At 46.5% G+C, this 22,462-nt stretch overlaps 4 protein-coding genes and 1 long non-coding RNA gene across 6 annotated transcripts in view; 3 read left to right on the top strand and 2 right to left on the bottom strand.

Annotated features, from left to right (window-relative positions):
• Window positions 1-765: 765 nt before the first annotated feature.
• LOC6902091 (uncharacterized) lies at window positions 766-2,615 on the bottom strand. Of its 2 annotated transcripts, none has more exons than XM_002133586.3 (3): window positions 2,568-2,615; window positions 2,117-2,186; window positions 766-2,053 (listed from the first exon to the last, which is right to left on the bottom strand). In XM_002133586.3, the coding sequence occupies exons 1-3, from the start codon at window positions 2,598-2,600 to the stop codon at window positions 1,137-1,139; spliced, it is 1,020 nt and encodes a 339-aa protein (XP_002133622.2). In that variant the 5' UTR covers window positions 2,601-2,615; the 3' UTR covers window positions 766-1,136. The 2 variants fall into 2 exon arrangements, with proteins under 2 accessions (XP_002133622.2, XP_033240250.1); XM_033384359.1 differs by lacking the exon at window positions 2,568-2,615 and adding an exon at window positions 2,332-2,464.
• Window positions 2,612-3,633, top strand: LOC6902092 (translation initiation factor IF-2-like). Its single transcript, XM_002133587.3, has 2 exons — window positions 2,612-2,753; window positions 2,897-3,633. The coding sequence occupies exon 2, from the start codon at window positions 2,909-2,911 to the stop codon at window positions 3,467-3,469; it is 561 nt and encodes a 186-aa protein (XP_002133623.1). The 5' UTR covers window positions 2,612-2,753; window positions 2,897-2,908; the 3' UTR covers window positions 3,470-3,633.
• Window positions 3,634-4,376: 743 nt separating this feature from the next.
• Window positions 4,377-5,780, bottom strand: LOC4816008 (calcineurin B homologous protein 1). The gene has a single exon (XM_001355421.4). It carries the CDS (start codon window positions 5,233-5,235, stop codon window positions 4,552-4,554), a length of 684 nt encoding a protein of 227 aa, XP_001355457.3. The 5' UTR covers window positions 5,236-5,780; the 3' UTR covers window positions 4,377-4,551.
• Window positions 5,781-7,244: 1,464 nt separating this feature from the next.
• LOC117184997 (uncharacterized) lies at window positions 7,245-13,794 on the top strand. Its single transcript, XR_004470482.1, has 3 exons — window positions 7,245-7,716; window positions 12,085-12,183; window positions 13,517-13,794. It is a non-coding gene; the product is annotated as an uncharacterized lncRNA (long non-coding RNA).
• Window positions 13,795-20,847: 7,053 nt separating this feature from the next.
• Window positions 20,848-22,462, top strand: part of Atf3 (Activating transcription factor 3) — a 42,304-nt gene continuing 40,689 nt past the window's right edge. The window contains exon 1 of the mRNA XM_033384357.1: window positions 20,848-21,912. The gene's annotated coding sequence lies outside the window, so the exon portion shown is untranslated. The remainder of the gene's footprint in view (window positions 21,913-22,462) is intronic.

Genomic DNA, 22,462 nt, shown 5'->3' with positions numbered 1-22,462 from the left:
AACTAATAATACTTTAACGACGGCGCAATAGTAAGGAATGTAGGAAGCATTATACCTAATATGTATCTTAATTTTGTTCTTCCAGGCAGTGCATTGAGAGCGTTACAATTTCCGCGGTGGCGAAATGTATACAAACGTATAAAATAATATTGAAAATGTATTGCGCCGGAGAAAAGAAGCCTTATTTTTAATTAAATCGAAGAACAGTAGATGGCCTCATTTGATTTTTTTAAATGTATATTTAATTTGGGTATATTTCATGCATTTTTTTATATATTAAAAAAAGGGCAAAATTTCCATTTGAATTTCAAACAAATTAATGTTTCTACATGGTAACTACGCGTAACCTACACATTTGATACATTTTTACTACATGTTAAATGTAATTAGCAATAGAGATACCTGAAGGGGAAATGTGACGTTAGTTGCAAAGCTTGGCCGTTTTTTTCATATAAGACCCATAAAGCGCCAGTGCCAATTGATGCAAATTGGGGGCCGGAGATGCCACAAAAAAGTGTTTCTACGTGATTTTTACATAGAAGCATACAAAAATATGCACCAATTTTGTGCGCGATATTTTTATTGGCGCCACCCCTTGATGTATGTAAAAATATGTAGGAGATGGATTTCATGTAAAGTTGCTATTAGCAATTTGCGATTACTAAATGGCAACAATTGTAGCACATTTGCCCATCATGTGAACGTCTCCCCATTGACTAAGATCAATGAAGCAGCTCGTATTTCCCAATAATCGTACAATTTTTCTTCCCCTTATTAATTTTTATTTTATTTGCTTCTTTTTATTAACTACCTATAAACTGATTCTTACAAAATATAATCGTATCTCAAATCATTTGTTGGCATTCAATTGTTGTCAAAAACCCAAAAATATTTTAAAAATTTGACTTTCCCTGAAACTAAACTAAACCCAAAACAAAAACTAATTTCTAAATAAAAAAAAATACAAATTTAGATTGACCACAAGCACAAATGGAAATCTTAGCTACCTGTCAAACCTAATATCCTACCGCTATATCTAAACCTAAAACGCCTTTGCGGTTGTGACGATGCTCATAGGACAGCTAGAAAGGCTGGGTCGGGGGCCTTCAGCAGATCCTTGAGCTTGATCAGTCTCTTCAGTAGGTGCTTTCTAGTGTTGGGTCCTCGAAGCTGCGACGAGACAATGGTTGTTCCTTGCCACTGTTGTGCATTTCCATGGCTGTCTTCATCTCCATCTTACGTAGGGAGTGTAGGAGCGGCTTCAGAACTGGTTGCAAAATGTCGAATAGTGGCGGCTTTTCCGGAGAAGAGTGGCGCTTGTGAGTTTTCTTGGGCGAGTAAATAGAGTGGTCGCCATAACGTTCGTACTCGGTAGCGTTCAAGAAGTCAAATCCGGGCATATTCTGGGGCACCATTGTCGGCTGAGAGTGTTCATACGGTTTCAGCTCAACGCTCTCGATCAGCATTGTGGGGGACAACATTTCGAGCACCTTCACTTCGAAATTTAAATCCGGCGAACGTAACTTCTCGTAGAAGGAAAACGGCGACGCACGAGAAGATGTGGCGGTGTCCGCATCAGAAGATGAGAATGCACGCATGGGGTATCGAGGAGGCATTGGCGGTTCAGTCTGCATCAAGGGGTAGGGCTCCAGGAACGGTTTCTCAGTCGGCGCGTGGCGGTGGCGTTTCTGGCGCTTGTGGCGATGCGGCGAACGAGGCTTTGGGGCGTCATGAAAGTCGAACTGCTCCATCGATGAGTCAAATCGAGACTCATCGAATAGGGGCTTGTGTGTGCGAGCCACTTTGCGCTTTTTGTACTCCTTGGCAGCCTTCGGGCGAGGGGTGGACTTGACCGCAGCTGGGGGGCTTCCTGTAGCCATAGCCGGGGTAGTTTCGGCAGCTGCGTAGTTTCCTGCTGGAGTCTTTTCCATCAACGATCCCATAATAGATGCCACAGTTGTGGCACTGACCTCCGCATCGGCAGAAGGGACACTGATATCCGAGCTCTTGTCGCGCAAGCCCTGGCCCATCAATGGTTGCATCATCACGGCACCTGAAACCACCCGCACAATTTTAGTTTCACTTATAGACAACAGACGCGGCAGTGGCTACTTACACCAGAAGATCAAAAATATATTAATCTTATACATTATCGAAGAAATCTTTGTTATTGTCTTGAGAAAGCTCTGCAAAAACACAAAAAAAAAAATTTCTTTTATTAAAAGTCACACAAACTTTTTAAAATTTTTCCGTAAAATATTCGAAAAACTTTTCACAAATTATTTTTAAATTTTTCAATTTTTTTTTCAAATTTTTTTTTTCACAACTCACTTTTATTTACTTTACTGGGAGATGTGCTACACACAAAGTTTGAAATAATAATGATTCGAACTGCCCTTATTCGTAGCAGGGCTTCGACAGGCAGCTGGGGGGATGCGAAAAGGTTACTGGGACCCGAAAAAACGAAACAATATGCAGCACTCGGATGGAACCTGTATGTCAAATTGACATACATTATCATCTATCCGGTGCTTTTTCTCAGCTCGCACAGCACACTTACTACTTACATACGTATTACGTACACAGGAATCGGCGTACATCCCCTCTCATCCGTGCTGCATCAGCCGATTTGTTTGGCTCTGCTTTGCTTTTTCTAACGCCTGCGTTCGAGTCGGCTGCATTTTGCAAACATAAGGTCACATATTCTTATTGAAAATACCAAGAAATTGCTCAGAAAAGCGTGTGATGCGTTGGTAAGTCTGGCAACAATGTGCGCACCGCGCACTGCGGCGAACGTCTCGACTATCGACCTATCGATAGACTTTTCTAGAAACCAGCATACGCAGGCGTAGCGTGGACGTTTTTAATTTGCCTTTTTTTTTCATAATTTGCATAGCTTCGTTTGGTTATGGAAGGTCATCTGAAGGAAACACTTGACGGCCAGGCATCGCCAAATACCCTGGGTCCGAATCCGCCTTCGCCTCCGGCCGCACCTTCAACTGCTTTTCTGTACGAGGACGAGAATATTGCTGCTGCTGTTTCTGCTGCTGTTGCTGCTGCTCCTGCTGCTACACCTCTCATGGACGAGAGTCCAGGCAGTCCGCCGGAGCTTACAGAAGAGGAGGATGTTCAGTATGAGTATGACGGCCAGGCATCGCCAAATACCCTGGGTCCGAATCCGCCTTGGCCTCCGGCCGCACCTTCAACTGCTTTTCTGTACGAGGACGAGAATATTGCTGCTGCTGTTGCTGCTGCTCCTGCTGCTACACCTCTCATGGACGAGAGTCCAGGCAGTCCGCCGGAGGTTACAGAAGAGGAGGATGTTCATGACGTCCCCAACAGCATGCTTAATTTGGTAGTCACTTTGGAGATCTTTGCGATAGAGTATCTGAATTCGTCCGACGATGAGGATGGGCCCTGGTTTGAACAGAACGACGAATACGAGGAGGACCCCGATGGCTACTACTAGGCGAGCACCTTGGTTCGCACCGATTCGCCACCGATGAAGGCTGCTGTCTCCGTGGCCAGCCACAAAAGCGTGAACGGAAGCCCACAATCCCACACACCATTTTAATAGACATAGCCACGCCATTTTAAAATGTTATCCTACAATAAATATTAATTGAAAATACATTTATTCTAGGAAAAAACATGACTTGGGAATTCAGGGAACAATCATAAAGCAAACCATCGCATATATCCATCAACCGACAATGGGTCGCACATAAGTCTCGAATCTTTGAACCATGCCCACACGGCATGGCAGCCTGGCCTTCAAAATGGCGAAGAGCAGAGCACGGACGGGCTGTCACTCAACATAGCCTGCTGCGATCTGCTCCTGCTTCTAGCCCCAAAATGCTGGGTTCTGGCCAATGCAAGGAGGGGCCGCTCGGGGGCCATCAGCGTGCCAGTGCTGTTGCTGATGCTGGAGCGTTTCCCCAGATGGCTTAGGAGCAACAGCCATTGGCGGCAGAGTACCAGGACCAGCGTTAGTCCCAGCTGCTGCGCACAATGCTTTGTTGGTCTTCGAGCTCCCGACGAGCCCCTACTGGAGTGTGCATTCCATACATCCTCTGCCATCCAGAAGTACGAATTCAATGAGTGCGTGACAACTATGCCAAAGGATGCTTAGCCGCCTCACATCTACAGAACCTGTGCAGCGCAGACCTGCTCCGTCTGCTGCAGTTTTCCTCAGATAGCAAGGTCTACCTGATCGCTTTCCTGGCCAGACCTCTCGCGTGCCCAAGGGGGCGCAACAGGGCCGACTTGACGGTGTTTCAGGATCAATCCCCTTGCAATTGAGTCTGCAGTCTGATGGCCACTGCATTTGCCAAATGTTCTCTGATATTTTTTGGTGAAAAATGTAACCCAAACAATTATAAAAAGGCGCACCCACGTACAGATTTAATCATTCTACATGCTACATATAGTGTTTTGTGCACAAAGAAGCCTTAAAAGAATGCTACTAAAAATATATATAGATATTACGTATCCGCTGCATTCTGTACAGAAAACACCAATAAGGCGGAAACGAACGATTCTGCGGGTGATTTATTTGTTGTGCCTCGCCTGCACGCCAGGCTCCACGGAGTCAGTCCCGGTTTTGGCCTTGCTGGCCTTGGGGGCCTCGTTATCGCCCTTAGCGAGCCACTTGCTGATGGAGAGACGACCCTCTAGATCGGCGGCACTGAGACGGAACTCGAAATCATGGTATTTGAGCTGGGAGGGTGTCGATTGGTTGAGTCCGAATGCCAGTAGCTCCAACAGAGGCATCTCGGCCGGATGGGCGCCGTGCTGCTCGAGCAAGGTGCCCAAGAATTGACGAAAGTCCTTGGTCAATATGTAGCCTTGGTTCTCTGTATCGATCATTTTACACAGCAGACGCACCTTGTCGGCTCGTCCATGGGGCGGTGGCCCATAGAACTCCATAGTCTCGGTGAATATGAACTGCGGCACCAGGACGGTGGCGCAAGCCCCCACAAATTGGTGGAAGGACATGGTTGCGGTCCCGCAGCGGCGGGGGAAGAAGCTGTCCACGATCTGGCGGTGCAGTGGATGCTGGACAAGCTGCGGTATGCGCAGCAGATCGGTTGGCGTCAGATAGCCACGACGCTGGCGGTCCAATGATTGAAAACGGCTATAGAGCTGCTCCAACTGGGCGCACGAGAGTCCGGTCTCCCGCTGATGCTCCGCCATCTGATCGAGGCTCAGCGAACGGCTGCCCGTCATTCCCATTGTGATGGCAGTAGATCTGTAGATCTTCTAAGGCGGCTGCTGGTACTCTCCAGCTCCGGCTGCAGCTCCTTGTAACTGTGATATAAGCAAACGAAAACTTGTTTGTTTCTGTTTCTGAAGTACAACATAAATTTCATGGGACTCTATTTCTCCTGGTTTCTCCGCTTTCCTGGACTCCAAAAATGGGGCCATAGTTTTCCATACATTCGGGTGTGCTGTGGGTGGACTCTATTTCTGCCTTGGCGGCCTTGAAAGCTGAAAGAAATTGGTAAAATGGTTAAGCTCTCTCTCTCTCTCTCTCTTGGCATTATTATTTTCCGTGTCATTTCCATTTGTTGACTTTTGCAAAATGCCGCATAAATCAAAACGGGGGCGAGGGCTGTCAGGGACCAGGGACCAGTGACCAGGGATCTGGGAGGTGGTTGCGGAGAATACTTCCGTGGCATCGTCGCTGTTGACGCACTACTCGTATATTGGTCTCTGCCTCTTCCTCCAGAAAATAAGACAGACAGAGATAGAGGTATGGGATAGGAGGAAAAGCGTAGCCAGCCACTGTGCGTGCGCCACTCTGCGCCTCCCAAGTGCGTGGGTCTTTGGCCAGCTGCCAGTTGACAGTGATGCCCGCCTCCCCCCACCATCTCCATCTCCATCTCCCTACGCCTGGGGGCCTAATTGGCCTGCTTTCGTGGCGTGGCGTGGCGTGGCGTGTCAGTCGTGTCTGTCCAGCGGCAAGGCCGGAGGGCAAGGCTAACAAGCTTAGCGGGGATTCCGCCGCAGCCACTAGGTGGGACCTGCTGCAACCTATTGGGTCCGAAAGCAGGAACATGGGGGCACACTTCCCGACCGATTCTAGGGGTCACAGTTCACAGTTCAGCAAGCCCCACGCGACTGCTGTTTGGCCTACATGAGAATTACGAATACGGTTTGCATATAGAATCGCGCGATCCGTGGACCACTAAAAATACATCGGAAAAGTCGTGGTAGTCGTCGTAGTCGTCGTCTCATTTGATTGCCAATTCCACTTGCAGGCTGAGTAATGCGCCAAAATGTGAAATGAAAAGCGAACGTTTCGGCAGCGGCATCTCGGCATTTTCTGTGGGGAAAAGAAAACCGAAATGAAAAAATATGAAAAATGTGCGGCACATGCCGCCGGCTGTTTGCCCCGCCAATACCACGCTGCTGCTGCTGCTGCTGCCTGCCCGCCAGAGAGAGAGAGAGAGAGAGAGCAAACTCGACGAGTGTCAAAAACGCGTCAAGATCAAAGCGAGCGCCAAATGCAACAATAAATTGGCCAACACTAGAAGACAGCAAGGAAAACCATTAGCCATACCATACCATACCGAATGGATGTGTGAGATCCCTCTGTAGTGGCCCTGAAATTGGGGGTCTATGAGACACTTACCATTCATTAAGGCAATTATGTCTCGTTTGGTGTTACTTGTACCAGCCGAAAGGATCCATGCCAAGGTTGCTCTGCGTTAAGGTTCCTCCTTATCAGAATTGGCCATTCCAAAGGTGGCAGGTGGCACTACAATGTATCTCACTTTCGCCCTCACGTTGCACGTTGCATGTTGCAGCGGCCCTGAGGGAGAAGGGGTTTTGCACATATTCCATTAAATTAGATATCATACATACTACCACTTTTTTGTGTGCATTTTTGCAAAAACAGGTGTGCACAGATCTCGCCATGAAATGTTTCTCCTTTTGCATGAAATGTTTTCGATTTGTATAAAAATTTGCCATATGCCCCCAATGCCAATGCGGGATGAGTCAGGATTCGATGGGGATGTGGGTTGGTTATGGATTGGAATTGCAGATGCGCCGCCATACCGCATAATGGGACACATTCAATGCATTTAAATGAACTCGATTAGTGACGACAGAGTGAAAAGACCGTCCCTTCCAGCAACATTTACCATGAAAAGTGTGGCCTTGCCATCTCTGGGCAGCGTAATAATCGGTGGCACAAAAGCATCGAAAAAAGGTAATGTTATCGATGCCGCATTCTTCTCGAATGTACTTATCTCGAATGTTCTACTGCTCTTGCTCTTCTGCCACCGCGAAAGTTGGGTTATGTTTCTTATGTGCAAACAACATTTTCTTCTATCTTTTCGGTTATTGTGTGTGTGAGTGAAAAATATAACCGCAAGCTGTACCGAAAGCGAAAAATGTGCTAAAGTTAATTAAATTGAAATTTTCGAGGGGAGGTGCGTAAAAATCACGAGCTTCTTTAAAGATCCAAAGTTGAAAACGTCTCACTAGACAAGAATAAGAAAGAGTGGTAGAAGAAAACCTGACTTTACGCAAAAAGAAAAACCACAAAAAATAGAAAGTGAAAACGAAGGAAAATCTATGTATGTACGTGTCCACAGAACTTGAGTTTCGATCTGGATTGCGATGTAGTGTGGAATAGGCAGAAAGGCAGACCGGAATGAGGAATAGAAGCCAAAGAGCGGATCGAAAGAGAACACCAAAACTTCGGTAAGCAACAGAAGGGCGGAAAATGTAAGATGTATGCGCCTTTTATTCTGCCGCGTCGCTTCTGTTTGTCTGCGTCTGCGCCGCCTTCTCTGTTTCTGGTTGTGCTCCGTCCCACCCCGCCATCGCTCATTACTGGGGCACAAAAAACAGAAATAGAAACAATATTAATATAATAATCAAATCATTTTAAGCGCCTCTCAAGGTTGTTCGGCTGTATGCTGGTATGTGTGTGTGCGTGTGTGTGCGTGTGTGTGTATGTAGGAGCGTTGCCAGAGGGTTCGGAAAAAAAGCCAGCGACACAAATTAAACAATAGCAAAAGCAGGGCATGGCAGCAGCGGTCGGTGGGGGGAGGGTAGCGCCACACAAAATAAGCAAATGACAGGCAACAAATTGTAGAGCGACGTATTTTTTTTTACATAAATTCTGTATTTTTTGTTGTTTGCTGTTGTTATTTTTACGTTTTGCTGTTCTTGAATTGTTGTTGCTGCTTTTTGCGTTAGTTTTGATTAATTAATTTCCTGACTAATTCATCCACAATGCCCGACCCGCTAAAGCCCCCCCTCTCACCCTCCACCCGCAGACAATGAAGATAGAAGCAGAGAGCGGCAGAGACAGAGACAGAGTAATTGGAAATTATTGCGTTTTGCTTTTTGGCAAAGTGAAAAATTGTATAAAAACGAAGGAAACGAAAATGGAGAAAACACAACAGTGAAATGAATGGACATCTAAAATCAGAGTGAGGGGCGGCCCGTGAGGCGGGATATTGGAGATCAACCATGCGAATGCGCGACACATGGACGACCATTTTTGTTGTTCTTCCTGCTTATTTTCATGCTGCAGCTTCTTCGTCTGCGTTTGCTTCGGCTCGCTGCTCTATGCTAGCTTCGGCTGTGCTTCGGTATCTGTTGTTGTTATTGTTTTTGCTTTTTTATTTCTGCTGCAGCTTCTTCGATTGCGTTACAATTTGTACTGTACTGCGTTTGCTGTCGGTTTTCGTTGTGGCTGCTCTGCTGCCTTTCGTTTTCTATGCTGGCTTCGGCTTCGGCTTTTGTTTTGTTGCCGTTCGTTCTACGGCTGGCTTCGACATCTCTGTTGCCGTTCGTTCTTCCTTCTACAACTGTTTGTACCTCGAGACGGAGAGGGGACTCTAAGACTTCGGCGCGTTTTAATGCAAACCTTTTCATAAACTCTGCAGATATGTATGTATGCAAATATCACAATTTTTTTTCTGTTGTAATTAGATTTCTGGTACATACGTACATACATATGTACATATACATATGTGTCTCAATTTCAATGATATTTATTTGAAGAATGTGTACAGTGTACACTATTCTTTCTATTCCTTCTGAAATAGAATGTAATACACATGTCGCATTCGCCGCAAAATGTGTGTTTCTTTGTGCACATATGTTTGTATGTATACTACTGGCCTAAATAATAAGTACACGCTTATGAGCTTTCTTTCACGCCCTATAAAACTTTTCTAATAAACATAATTAAAAAATCAAATTTACTTTAAGTTTTCTAACCTACAATAGACTATAAAAATGTTTGTCATCAGCGTTTTTCATTTCAAATATATATTTTATGATCGATTGAACCTTAAAATCATAAATAAGGGCTGGCCAAAATAATAAGTACAGCAATTTTCCAAAGCGAAAAACTAAAAGCGTATCAACATTTTTACACTTTTTTCTTATAATTTATAATCCGTTAATAGTATCCTATATAGCCACACTTATTTTTGATGATTTCGGCCATTCTTCTTGGCATACTAGCAATAAGTTTGCGGCAAGTCTCCACTGGAATCTCACACCACGTTTTTTGCACAAATTCTCCACAATTCTTTTTCTTTTCGAAAAGAATTTTTACCAATTCAACGTTTTAAGTCACCCCAAAGGTTTTAAAATGGGTTTAAGTCAGGAGACTGACTTAGCCAAGCCATAACGTTTACATTTTTTCCCGTAAACCAAGCCTTCACCACCTTTGAGGTGTGCTTTGGGTAATTTTCCGGTAGAAAGACCCATCTCAAGGGCATGTTTTCCTCAGCTTAAGGTTGTATAATGACTGTCAATATGTTTTTATACCCGAATTGGATCACATGATCAATTATGCGATGTAGCGGCTCAACGCCATGCCAAGAAAAATAGCCTCAGATACCTATACATCGGTCTCCGTTCTTAACCATTTTCTTTGTGTACCGGAAGTCGAATTCTTGGCCTTTGGGTCGTTGTATACAACTTCTGGAGTCATTATCAAAGAGATTTATTTTTGTTTTGTCGCAAAATAATATATTATTCCCTTTTTAAGACCCATCTGGCCCAGACCATGCCAAATGACTTTTGACAAAGTTTTGCCTCATCTTCAAATTTTTACTCCGAGTAAGTGAACTTTTCGGGCTATACGTCCTGGTAAGTCTGTAAATTGAAGTCTCCGATGAACCATCAGAGCTAGAGCTGATATTTCTTTGCCAATTCGAGCGTGTATGGCCTTGGAAGACATGAACGGATCCTTTTTTGCAAGACTGACGATGTAAGCACTTTTGATTTCATAGCATTCTGAACAAAAAATACCGAGCGTCCAAGACTCTTCGCAATTTCCCGGAGACTTTTCCATTCTTTTCGAAGATTAATGGAAATCTTCTTTTCTTCAGCAGTACGGCCTATCTAAAGAATTTTTTTAAATCTCATGTACTTAAATATGAAAGAACTCAATAAAAACCAGCAATCCTTTGACCAAATCCTTATCAAATCCTTTAAAATTTATAAATAACACCAGTGTACTTATTATTTTGGCCAGTCAAAAAATGTCCATCTAGCAAAAATGTAAGCATAGAATTTTATAAAGATGGTACCCCACTTTAATTTGTATTAAAATATTTGGCAAACCTTTCCAACCTTTCGTTTACGAAAGTTCTATTCCAAAGCTATTCCAAAACAAATTAGCACGATACCGATGTATGATACTTATTGTTGTTGGCCAGTAGTGTATGGATGCATGTACATATGTTTATTCATAGTTCCGTTATCCTTGCCTTCAACTTTCATTCTTTTCCTGATGTTACCGCCGCTGATGTTACGTCTTTCATTGCTCCCCGTCCACCCCAAGCGTCTAACTCAGTGATCTCATGCAGGTGATGGTCCTCTTTGGCAGACAGAAGAAAGAAACCCCCAGTAGATGCACTTGTTCCTCCCCCACTATTACTCAGCAGCAGGGACACTCATATCCAAAGCTGAATGAATACTCATAGCTTTCGTGGCTTCTATGGCGGGCAGCGCTGCCAGACTGATTGGCTGGAGAGCGGGAGTTATTAATCGTGCTAAAAATAGTCGGCTTGCCAGCACTTGTAGACCGCTTGGATCGAGGGAGCCTTGGCCAGTGGGGGGGAACACTATTGTAAATGCAAATTGAATAGATGTTGCAAGGGGCGCCAGGGGTGGGGTGTGGGGTGTGGGGTGTGGTGAGCGGCTCTATAAATATTTGCCCAACTAACCCGACTCTCGCGCGGATCATGAATATTATTGACGACCGGCCCGACGCCGTGCCATTGTTGAGTCATGCGCAAATAACTTGGCTTATTAGAGATTCAAAGCCACCACCTCTGTGGCACCTTTGCTCCCCTCTGGCCCACGGCGGCACTGGGTAACATAAAACCATCGCATATCGCCCGACTGTGGGGAGACCATCGCGTTGGAGTCCGCGTTAGCGTCCAACACTGTCCCATTCAAATGCAAATGAGCTTAATCAAAAGCAGAGCTGCCTGCCAGGCATACCGCCCCAGTGTCTGCTGAGCAGAGCTGAGCGGAGCGGCTTTTTGGCCAACGTCTTCCAGGCCCGAGGGCGTTGCCAGAGGTGCGACAAATGCGCCAGTCACGACATAACGCATGCACGCACGAGCTCAGGCATGCACGCACAAATGTTGCCAGCGAAATGAGAGAGAGGAAGGGAAACACACAAAAGGAATAAGGAGAATCCCTCAAATGAGAAGAGTCTTTCGCTCGATCTGTACTCCTACGCTCACGACCTCGCTCACGAGTCCCTCGGCTCACGCACATCTCTCGTTCAGACCTGAGGGGTATGGGGATGGAGTTGGCTTTGGGGCTTGGTTGACAGCTTGCCAACACTGCAGGGGGCCCATCCACGCCAGGGGGGAGGAGATGGACCGCTGTGGCGGTGTTAATGAAAAAAGCAAAACGACTTAATCGCAAATCACAAAATAAATATACAGTATACAGTCTACCGTCTACAGTATACAGTATACAGTATACAGTATATGTATGTATGTGATTTGCATATGTATGCTACTATTATTATTGGTTGTTTCTTCACCCGATTTCCATAATCTTTTTTTCTTTCTTTTTTAGGAAGCGACAGAAGAAACAACAGGATCTTTTGCAGTAAATAATACAACATACATACACATGTGTGTATTATATGTCCATCAAAGAAAAGGACTCTTAAACGTGAGTATCTGAGACACAAATCATTCATTAGATAGCCAAAAAGATAGCTCAGTCGAGTAGTCCATTAGTCCATTAGTCCAGTAGACTTGTAGTCCCCACATATAGAGCATGACTTAATGTCTCTTGCCCGATATCTAATCGGCAAGGCCGAACAGAGCCCTCTATTGTGGTCCCCTCCTCTCGCTCTCTCTTTTTGGGTCAGTAATCGTGGAAAAATTCTGCCAGCGGATTGGCGAGCGATAAGTGGGGAACAATCGACCAATCGCAGAAGGGGCTGGCACTATTTCTCCGTTTATAATTAGCAATTACAGGGATCCGAAACACCAACGATCGATGGCCTTTCCGTATCCGTATCGGGGGGCGCTTATGATTTATTGCCAATCGTTAACGTCTTGAATGCGCAGCGATTGCTATTTTGACCAAATGATTTCATGTACTATAGACCAGCACTATCTGGAGATACCTCATGTAATAAAGGAGGTATGTACCTTTATCGATCCTGCTCATCAGATTTCCACCATCATGGAAATGAACAAGCGCCATAGTCCGGCGGTACGTGCCATGACTGCCTTCTGCAATGTCCAGCTATACGAGTCCTTCTACGGCGTAGCAGCTCAACTGGTGCACATGGGGGCATTAGTTAGTGGGGGATTAGTACAGGATGATATCGATGAGTGGTTATGCAACTCCAGAGTAAGTCCCGTGCTTTACGGCTGTGCAGGCCGACAGGTCGATGATGCAGTCCCTATTATGCGTCCATCACATGGTGTCCTTCTACGCGACTGATCTCAAGCAGAATGTATTATTTCTGCGCATTTAAGGCGAGTGCAAACGATGGCCTCCACGGCCTTTGCTTTTTGAGGTGGTGTGCGGCGTAAATCTACCACCGACCGATCCCACGGTCCTGGAGAACATCATCTTCTATGAGCTCCTTGAGATAGCTATATATGCCAGTACCAGATGATCCGTGAGTCCCGCCATGAGCAGACCACCAGGCACCGGCGCCACATACTCGATTGTTTTCTGGAGGTGTCGATTGTCATAACCGAACATCAGAGATAGCCACATCAATCAGCAGGCTGATAAGCCTATGACAGGACTTGTTTCCTAATGATCTCTGACGCATTTTATCTTTTCAACCTCTATCAATGCATAGACCCTTACAACCATGTGCCCCATAGATCATAAACAGCTTTATTCACTCGGGAATATAGAATTACAGATTTTAGAGCAGTGAACACCCCACATATCATCCAAAGGAAAGCTCCTACATCCTCACTTTTCGTTGAGATTCTACACAAAAGCTGCACAAATGTTGATAAACATTTTACAGCTTTCTCCAATGGAACAGCCATCTTCGAATGAAGATTAATAGAGAAGCATATCGAAAAGAAAAATCAGATACCCTTACTTTTCGGGTGAACATTTTGCAAGCATCGTCGAATGGAAATCATCCATGGATCCAAAGGACCACATCTTTTTTGGGATAGACTGACTCACAAGCCAAACAGCAAATGCTGATACAAATTTCTATACAAAAAGCATTAATATATAATCGTTGAGTTAGTTCCTAAATGAGAGATAGAAATGCCATTCCAAAGTAAAGAAAATGAACTTCTGTTTTGTGTCATCCATGGAAATACTTGGGTACTAATCGTAGGGCTCCTAACTCTATCTGGGAATCTACTTCTCACTTGTGTTTCTTATAAAAAAAACACATAATATTATACTTATTTCTAAATGAGGATTGATTTAGGAATGAAGAGAAAAAAGGAAGAATATTACACTGAAGGATTAAAGAATAAATAGAAACAAGAAACACCGTATCTGCATACAAGGGCGTACCCAGGGGGCGGAAGTCGCAAAAACATGGTTTTTGCTTAATTGATTTGATATGATTTTCCTAATAACATTATAATCTTATGCGTAAAAATCATGTATCGACAAAAAATCCGACTCCCCCTTCGCGAAATCCTGGGTACGCCCTTGTCTGTATCCGTATCCGTATCCGCAATCTTTTATTTCATTCACACGACTCGTGAGTGACTACGAGTACATATGTTTCTTGAGGATATGATTCACGCTTCCATTGAGAACATTCCACTGCTGCTATCACCAGGGCCCTGAGTCGCCTCTAACCCCCGTCCCAGAGCTTATCAAGTGTGGAGAGCGGCCTCCACGTAACGGTGCGTTGCCTCTCAAAAGCAGCTCCAGTTGTGCCCTACCCCTCTGCTATTCGGCGAATATCAAAAGAGTTGAAAGCGTCTTTGCAGAAAGACGATCTACACATTTCTGTATTTCGGTTTCTGTTCTGTAACAAATATATCTCTGATTGAAAAGATATCGATGGAAAACGAGTGAAACGATGGGCCTTCCGAGAATTCATATAGTACATATACGAATGTATATGTGTGTACTTGTGCATAACGAGGAAGACCGAAATGCTACAATCAAATCCAAAATCCAGTCGCTCTTGCTCGCTAAGAGGACGTCTACTTGCTCGGGGGCTTCGTGGGACATTAGTCCAGTATTCAGTCCAGAGCTTCATTGAAAATGTTGGCCTAGGGCTTAGAGGGCTAGGTCGCTGGCTGGTATGGCAATCGTTTGTTTGACGCCATTAACCACATGGCAGGGCCTCAAATCACAAACGCAAATATGTATGCTCCAGGCTTTCAGCCTTTCAGGCTTTCACCTTTTGACCAAATGATTGGGGAGGACTGACTGTTGTGCTCGGTGTCCTGTGTCCTACGTCCTTCGAGTGTTTGAATTAATTGCGTAGCGCACGCCCGCCTGGCGGCGACCACCGGACGGACACGGAACCAGGAGGGGAGAGGGCCACCCCACACAATAAATGAGTTTATGTCCTAGTCCACCGCTGGCGTCGTCGTAGTCGCACATCCGCAGTCCTCCTCCTGCCAGCCAGTCGCTCTGCTCTGTGTGTGTGGGGCTGGTCCTTGGTCCTTGGTCCGCTGGCGAACGCGTGTTGCTCGGAGTCGAGTCGTCGAGTACATAAAACTGGCGCCACAAGTCTGCACACAAAATGGCGGCTCTCTTGGCCTGGGGGCGCCCACTGCCGCCTGGCAATGTCTCCATCGGCGTGGCGTCGTCTCCCTGCTCCCTGCTCTATGCTCCCTGCACTCCACGCGGGGCTGCTTTATTATACAATCGTAATTTCGTATCGTAAAAGCGGGCGTCGAAAAAATGTGAAAGAAAGTTTTCGTGTTGCGTGCAGGACTCCGGTTCCATGGGTCTGGTTTTATTTTTTTTTTGGCTAGCTTTTGGGGGTAGGGAGGAGCGAGGAGGGAGGCAGCAATCGATATGGATATGGCAGATCCCCCAAATGGGAGCAGAGTTTCGCTTTCAAGGTATGTGTGTGCCTCTCGGGTGTGGCTCCTCCTTTGACCATGTCTCTCTGTCTCCTGTGTGTGTGTCCTGTCAAATCGGAAAATGGGTCACCAGTTGCCAACTGTCGCTGGTGGCCTCTTCTCTATACTGCCCAGCTCTGCTCTGCTGTTGCTCCTCTGATGTCTGCTCTTCTCTTGGCAGTCACTTAAATTCGAGTTGAAGTTGTTGGAGCGAGTAGCGCCCTTGGTTCGTGGCTGTGTCGTGCTTTGGTGCTAAGTTATTGATCCGCTTTTCCCAGGAAAGACCCCCTACACGGCGCCGGAAGAGGAGGAGAGCTCCTCGCGTGTCACTGCTGCTGCCCACAGACAATAATGTTTCCCTTGCACATTGCACGAGAAAAATAGCCTACCTCCCAGGGACCTAGGGAGTGGGAGAGCTGGTCAAGCATCTCCCCGGCTATTGGCCATCGCTTCCGTGTTTATTTTTTTTGATTTCAGAGGAAATGCAGAGGCGATATCAGTGCAATTAGTCAGCCCCTAGTCAGACGAATTCCCATGAATCAAACTCTATTTGATCCGAAACCCGCTGGAGCTATCACTCTTTTTTGCGTACATTGCATTCGGTTGAATTCGTCATCTACACGAGGGCTCTATGACTCCATTTTCCCAAAAGGAATCCCGATAGAAAGGCATTTCAAATGGTTACAGGGCATACCTTCAAGAGAGCCTTAACTACCCCTTACTCATAGAATTCACAGAGAGAGAGTGCGTGTGCCTCGACAAAAACGTTTTTGCATTAGAAGCCCATGAGAATGGAACATGGACTTAAGGCTAAGACTATCATAGAAAGAGAGCCAGAGACTGTTTAAGAATGAAGTGAAAGATAATCTCAATATAGAGATATATATATGTACATGTATATTTTATATCAGATACATTCCTGGAATATCTACGATATCTTTTTGATGGCGCTATCTCATGCACTTGTGTTACATTGTAAATAGTGGGATTCGTCATTCGGGTCTTTTCTCTGAACCGAATCTCGCACGGAATACGGCCAAGTTTTTTTTATGGGCCTTGCGTGCGCCATAAAAAGGAAGTGCGGCATGCGGCATGCAGCGTGGATGCACGGAACCCCCCAACAATGTGGCATATTGTAGGAAAACTCTTTGAAAGTAAACCTATCCGAACAACCAATCGAATTCAATTCCATGTTGAGAGATCGCCTCTCATCGAGTGATTTATGCCCCCATCATTGAAACTCGTTGGGCATTAAGATGTTATGTTGTTGCCATGTTGCCACCATCCAATATCCAAATACCCACCGAAATACTCATCAATAACCCGCTGCTTAGTGGCTTGAACTTGGGGACAGGTTAAACATTTGGCCATCGACCGTGTCATTTAACCCGCGAGCAACAATAGCTCTCCGCCTCTCCGCCTCTCCGCTTCGGACGTGTTAATCTGCGGAACACTGCTTTTCAATTTCTATCAAGCGAACGGGCAAGCAGTGGTTCGGTTCCGATAGATAGTCGTAGATCGGGGGACTGGACTGGCATGCGGAAAAACAAGATCCGAAATCGAATATCGAAATCCACAAACAAGCGACAAAAATAATGTAGTTGGGGGACACCAAAGAGAAAGAAAGAAATACTCTAAGCGGATTATAGGCACCTCTACTGCGTCGTGCAGCAGTGCCCCTCGGTCGGCTTAGTGTTGCTTAAGCCACGTGAGGGTCCCAATTTAAAATCTACAATTCTTGATGATTAAGGAACTTAATGGCCAGTTCCTGCTCAGAATTATACTACCCTTTGAAAGGGTATCGCCTCTCTAAGGTCTAAGCCATTAAAGACAAATCCAGTAGCCAAGTAGCCACGATCCAATGGAATGAACTCAGAGCCCAGACATAGACCCAGCCACCGCCACTCTACCCGGTCCCCCCCTCCGCCACTTTGGGTGTAAACAGCTACCAAACAAATGAGTGTCCAGAGATGTAAACGAATGACAGACAATCGACGGCTGCCGCTGCCGCTGCCACTGCCGAATCGGATCGCTGGACAATCTTATAGCTGGTGATCTGTCAAATATTTCGGCAGCTCCACACCCAAGACTCTACCTCTCCACACACAGTGGGGACTTGTCATTTTCGTCGTCGTCGTAGTCGTGGTCGTCGTGTGTGTTCTGGTGTCTAGGAGGGGGCTTGGCATTGGACACTTACATGATATATAAATCAAGAGAAACAAAGCGAGGGCTGATCGATGACTTGGACAGAGACTGCGGCTGAGACTGAGACTGAGTCGAATGCCTGTTCCTGGCCCTGATCTTACCCAATCGATTAGCTCATCCGTTTAGCATTTCCGGCTGCATTGGGCTCCCGGTGCTCGGTGATCCGTGCATATATTAGATTACGACTCATCCCCTGCCCACTCCCCCCCCACCGTGCTCCTCCTCCAACCATATTAATGGATCCCCATGGATCGTCCGATCGATCAATATGCAAATTTTGAGTTTTATTTTTGCTTTATGCGACACTATTTCAATTTGTTGCTAATAATTGCTCACAAAGTCATTCGCTGTTTATTGCAGTTTTTGCATTGCCAGAGCGCCCGAGGGGGCACGGGGCGTTTGCAGGGGGTTGGTGAGTAACAAAGAAAAGCCATTAAATTATTATAGCCGCTGCTTCTGAGGAGGAGGCATCAAAGGCAGCGGTTCGACCCACAAAAAAGCCCCAGAGAGCATCATCCCCTCTCTGTCGCTGTAGCTGTCACTGTCTCTGTCGCTGTCTCTGTCTCTATCTCTGCCTCTGCTCTATCCCAGTGGGGTGTGCTTAGTGGGGGATGGCTTCACCTTCACTTTCAATAAGCGTAGGAGTGTATTTTTTTATTCCCCCCGTTCATACTGTATTTTCGATTAAAGTTTTGATTAAATCCCTATGTTCCTCCTGCTAGAACAGAGCGGTTTTTCTTGCCCCACTCCAAGTTTATTTTGAACTGTCTCATCGGATCCTAATTCCATTCTTTCCCATATATGTATATCTTTATTTTGCTTTAATTTCCAGAGTATTCAAAGTGCGGCCTTGTACTCGTGTGCTTTGGGGTGGGTGGTCGTGCAGTTTCTGTTTCTGTTGCTGCTGGGTATCAATAAGGCGACCCCGCGACCCAGACACCCTTAAACTGTTGTTCAGTTGATTTTTTTACGGCTTTCGTTAGTTTTTGCAATGATTAAATTTTATTTGCATATACTACATGGACATGTGTACATATGTACATGCAGATATATGTACATATGTGCTTGTATATGTATTAGAGTGCAGCACAGCAATTGCTATTGAAATTGCTTAATGCTACCCTGTCTAGAGCTGGGTATATCTGTTGAACTTTTTTCTGGACACCTGTCGGAGCTCTACTACCAGTGCTCTGGAGTCTACTCTGCTGTGTGTCAGAATGGAGCTTTACGTAGTGCAGGGTACATGGTGGGTCCACCACACCTACCCTCCTCCTCTCACTATTTTTGTTTTTTGTTGCTTTTACATAACACTTTTTTTGCATTTCATACAGTAAAAATTTTAGCTATGAATTTTACTGACCGCAGAGTACAGGAAGAGGGGGAGGGGCGAGGGTGTGTGAATGTTTGGGAGTGGAATATAAGGAGAAACCGATGGAAAGAGAGGGGAGAGGAGACCATATGGGTGTGCTTCTCCCACGGCTGGCGGAGACTCTTTAACAGGGGAACAGCAGCCGCCGACTGCTGCACTTTCTTCTGCGGCACTTTTTTGTTGTTGCTATTTTTTTTGGCACGCTTCGGGCGTCGCAGCTGCTGCAACAATTTCCATATGCCTGGCCCGCTGGCCGCTGCCTGCCACTCTTAATGCTCTTTTCATTCCTTTATAAATTCGCCATTAGATAGATGCCAACAGCGACGCCGACGGCGACATAGAACTTTTCTGCTCCCCGCCTGCCTCCTCCGTAGGTTCGTTCTACTGTTCCTTATATTTGTTGTTTCTGGCTGCCTGCTGCTAGCCGCAGAGCCGACGACGACTACGACGTCGCTTCTATTGGTGCCGAGCAACCAATCGGCTGGCGAATGACGTGATCGCCAGCGTATGGGGACAGCGCGTGATGCGAGCCAGTGTCTAAAAATAGCACTTCTATACCATTCACTTGACGAAGCGACCCGAACCACGAATCGGTGGTCGGTCGCGTGGAAGCGTGAGTGGGACAAACAAACTTTTGCGAAACGAAACGAATGGAATCGGATTCAGCTTTTTCAGCTTCAGTTACGACTCGCTCTCGCCGTCTTGCTCTCTGCGGGGCTCTCTCCCTCTCTTGTGCGGCATTTGTTATTGTTTAGCGCGCGCTTGTTGCCGGCGTTTCTTTGCTCTCCTCTGTTTGCCGGGCCGGTCTCCTTCGAACACCCTCGCCACGCCTCGCCTCGCCCCTCACCTGTAAAGTGTGAATGTGAAATGTGAATGGAATAGTGGAGCGGGAGGGCGGCGGGGGAGACTCCATGGTTGAGCTTTGTGCGAAGCGGAGCGGTGCGTCTGCCTCTGCGTCTACCTCTGCTGCCCGCCACGACAGTCACTGATAACACGCATCGTTATCAAAATGGTTGCTGCGCGCTCTTATCAGGCGCCTTTTGCAGTTTTCCTGCCGCCCAGCGACATAATATGTTCATGGACTCCGGCCCCCGCCTCATTTGTGGCACGGCACACATTTGTTGCACCACTCAGCCAGCCGCAGCCGGCTGCGCAAGCCGCTTAAGCTCACTCTCTCACCGCATAAAAAACATTTTCAAGGTCACGGCATCGCTGCCGACGTCGCTGCATTTGAAATGCGTGTGCAGCAGCGGTTCGTTCGTCGTTCCACTGCCAAAGCGTTTCGCCAGAGAGTGCTGGGCGAGAGAGGCAACCACAGTGGGCACTGGCTGGTAAGGTAAGTCACAAGGTCTCCCCGAAATACGCAACAAAAGTGATAGGAGCGGGTGCTATTTTCGAAGTCTGATCCCTCCCCCAGGTTAATCGATCGGCTGTCAGATTACCCTCTCGCCCCTGCCGAACCCCGCAGAAATTTCGTTTTGAAGAGGCTTCCACTGTACTTGCGTCGTACAAATTTTCGGATATCTTCGGGTGCCGTTTCAATTCCATTTCCACTTCCATTCATAAGCCCAGCGGCTTAGCCCGACGGGGGCTCGCTTTCATAAGTCCCCACGACAGACGCCACTGCTTGATGTTTGCGGCTCGTTTGTTTATGTGTTTGCCCGGGGCCCGTTCCCAAGCGTTCCGTCATAGCGAGACGGCGCGTCGGCCAGACGGTGCGACCGACGCTTTTTCAGTGCTTTGCGTGTTTCAGACTCGAACGCAGCAGCAGCGCGCCCGTCGTCCCGCCCCGCCAACTGACCGACAGTGCCGACCCACCCCGTCCCGCCCCGTCCCCTTCCAGCTGACAACCCACCACGAAAGCCAAACGGCGTCGGACGACGTTCTTATTAGATTTTATAGCCGCTGCCTGCTGCTGGCTCCGACTGCGACTTAGAACGTGGCAGAGAGCGAAGAGCGGGAGAGCGACATTGTCAGCCGCGCCTTTTGCCGTTTCGTTTTCGTTCGTTCGTTCGTTCGTTCGTTCGTTTTTCGTTGTTCTCGTTGCTCGCGCGGCGTTAGAACAGCGCTGCCGCAGCCACTGTCTCGGTCGCAGCTGGCGCCGCTGCCGCCGACTGACTTATTGGCTTTAAGCGAATTCGAACGTTGCTCGAACTTTTATTTCAACGTCTGGTTTCGTCGGGAAAGCAACTCTGAAACTGCCGCCCGAAAAGCGCTGCTCGAAAGCAGATTTCAAAACTGAAAAAGAGAGAGAGTGGCAACCCCCCCCTGCCCCCAAAAACGCAGTGGCAACCCTCTCCCGCGCGCGTTACCCCCCAAACCCCAACCCCAACAAACAAAAAAAAAACAACAAAAACTGAAGATCAAGATCGGGAATACACCTTATAAAAAGATAGATATATATATTTATACACACAACAGATGATCGATCGTACAATTATTTTTGTTCAAGTGTTGAATCCACAAAGTGTTACAACAACAAAAACAACAACAAGAAATAATAACTACCACAAAATGCCTTACAACAGCGTCACGCTTTAGTGTCATAAGAGTAGCAGTGCCACAAGTGAAAACCAAACCCCTGCTCCTTATCTGTCCCCAAGCCCCATTGAAAAAAAGTGACCCCATAACAGTGTGCCGCGTGCCCCAAAGAGAACCGACCGCAAACAGGTGTTTTCCCCGCGTACGCTGGAGTATACACAGTGTTAGTAAACAACAAGCAGTGTTGGCAGCAGTAGCAGCAGCACCAGCCATCATTCTTCTCACAATCGAAGGAATCCTGCAGAACAGGTGAGCAATGAATGGGTATATTCCGTATGTTATGTGTCCTCCGAGAACTACGTGACTTTTCTCACATGTTTGCCGCCGCCCCACCGCAGAACATTATCGCAAATTGCTCGCGAATAAACAAGAGGGGGTTATACGGTTCCCCCACACTCACACATTCATTCAGTCGCTAGCGTCGCATTGAACATCTCGTGATGGGGGACGGCAATTGGGGAAAGTCCCAATAATTCCACGACTGGGAGGGAGCAGTGCCCAAAGGTTCTCTAAAGAGTACTCTTTCATAAGAGCATTCACAAGTGCACTCCTGCCATTGAAGAGACCATTCACTGGGGATTTACGATCCTCATTCATTCATTGGTTATCAAAGAAAGGAACATACATCGAAAGAAAGCGTACGGATCTATCATTGATTCGTTGATACCTTATCGACTCCAACAAGGAATTCATTCCTTCCGAGTTTTCCATTCTTTGGTAGGTGCTCAGTATACAGACACACACATAAGGAAACCCCATCATCGGCAGCGCACGCTCTTTTCTTCAGGCCAAAAAAGGT

The sequence above is a fragment of the Drosophila pseudoobscura genome, chromosome X (genome assembly GCF_009870125.1).
Source record: "Drosophila pseudoobscura strain MV-25-SWS-2005 chromosome X, UCI_Dpse_MV25, whole genome shotgun sequence".
Lineage (NCBI taxonomy): Eukaryota > Metazoa > Arthropoda > Insecta > Diptera > Drosophilidae > Drosophila > Drosophila pseudoobscura.
The sequence above is the reverse complement of the archived record's forward strand: the minus strand, read 5'-3'. Positions and strand labels throughout refer to the sequence as shown.

What these genes read in the sequence shown, in the direction of transcription:
- LOC6902091 (XM_002133586.3), bottom strand. Translation starts at nt 2,600, where the DNA reads ATGTACGCCGATTCCTGTGTACGTAATACGTAT. An exon ending in CCTGTGTACGTAATACGTAT is followed by an intron (nt 2,187 to 2,567) that starts GTAAGTAGTAAG and finishes GTGTTTTTGCAG; the next exon opens with AGCTTTCTCAAGACAATAAC. An exon ending in TATATTTTTGATCTTCTGGT is followed by an intron (nt 2,054 to 2,116) that starts GTAAGTAGCCAC and finishes GGGTGGTTTCAG; the next exon opens with GTGCCGTGATGATGCAACCA.
- LOC6902092 (XM_002133587.3), top strand. Translation starts at nt 2,909, where the DNA reads ATGGAAGGTCATCTGAAGGAAACACTTGACGGCCAGGCATCGCCAAAT.
- LOC4816008 (XM_001355421.4), bottom strand. Translation starts at nt 5,235, where the DNA reads ATGGGAATGACGGGCAGCCGTTCGCTGAGCCTCGATCAGATGGCGGAG.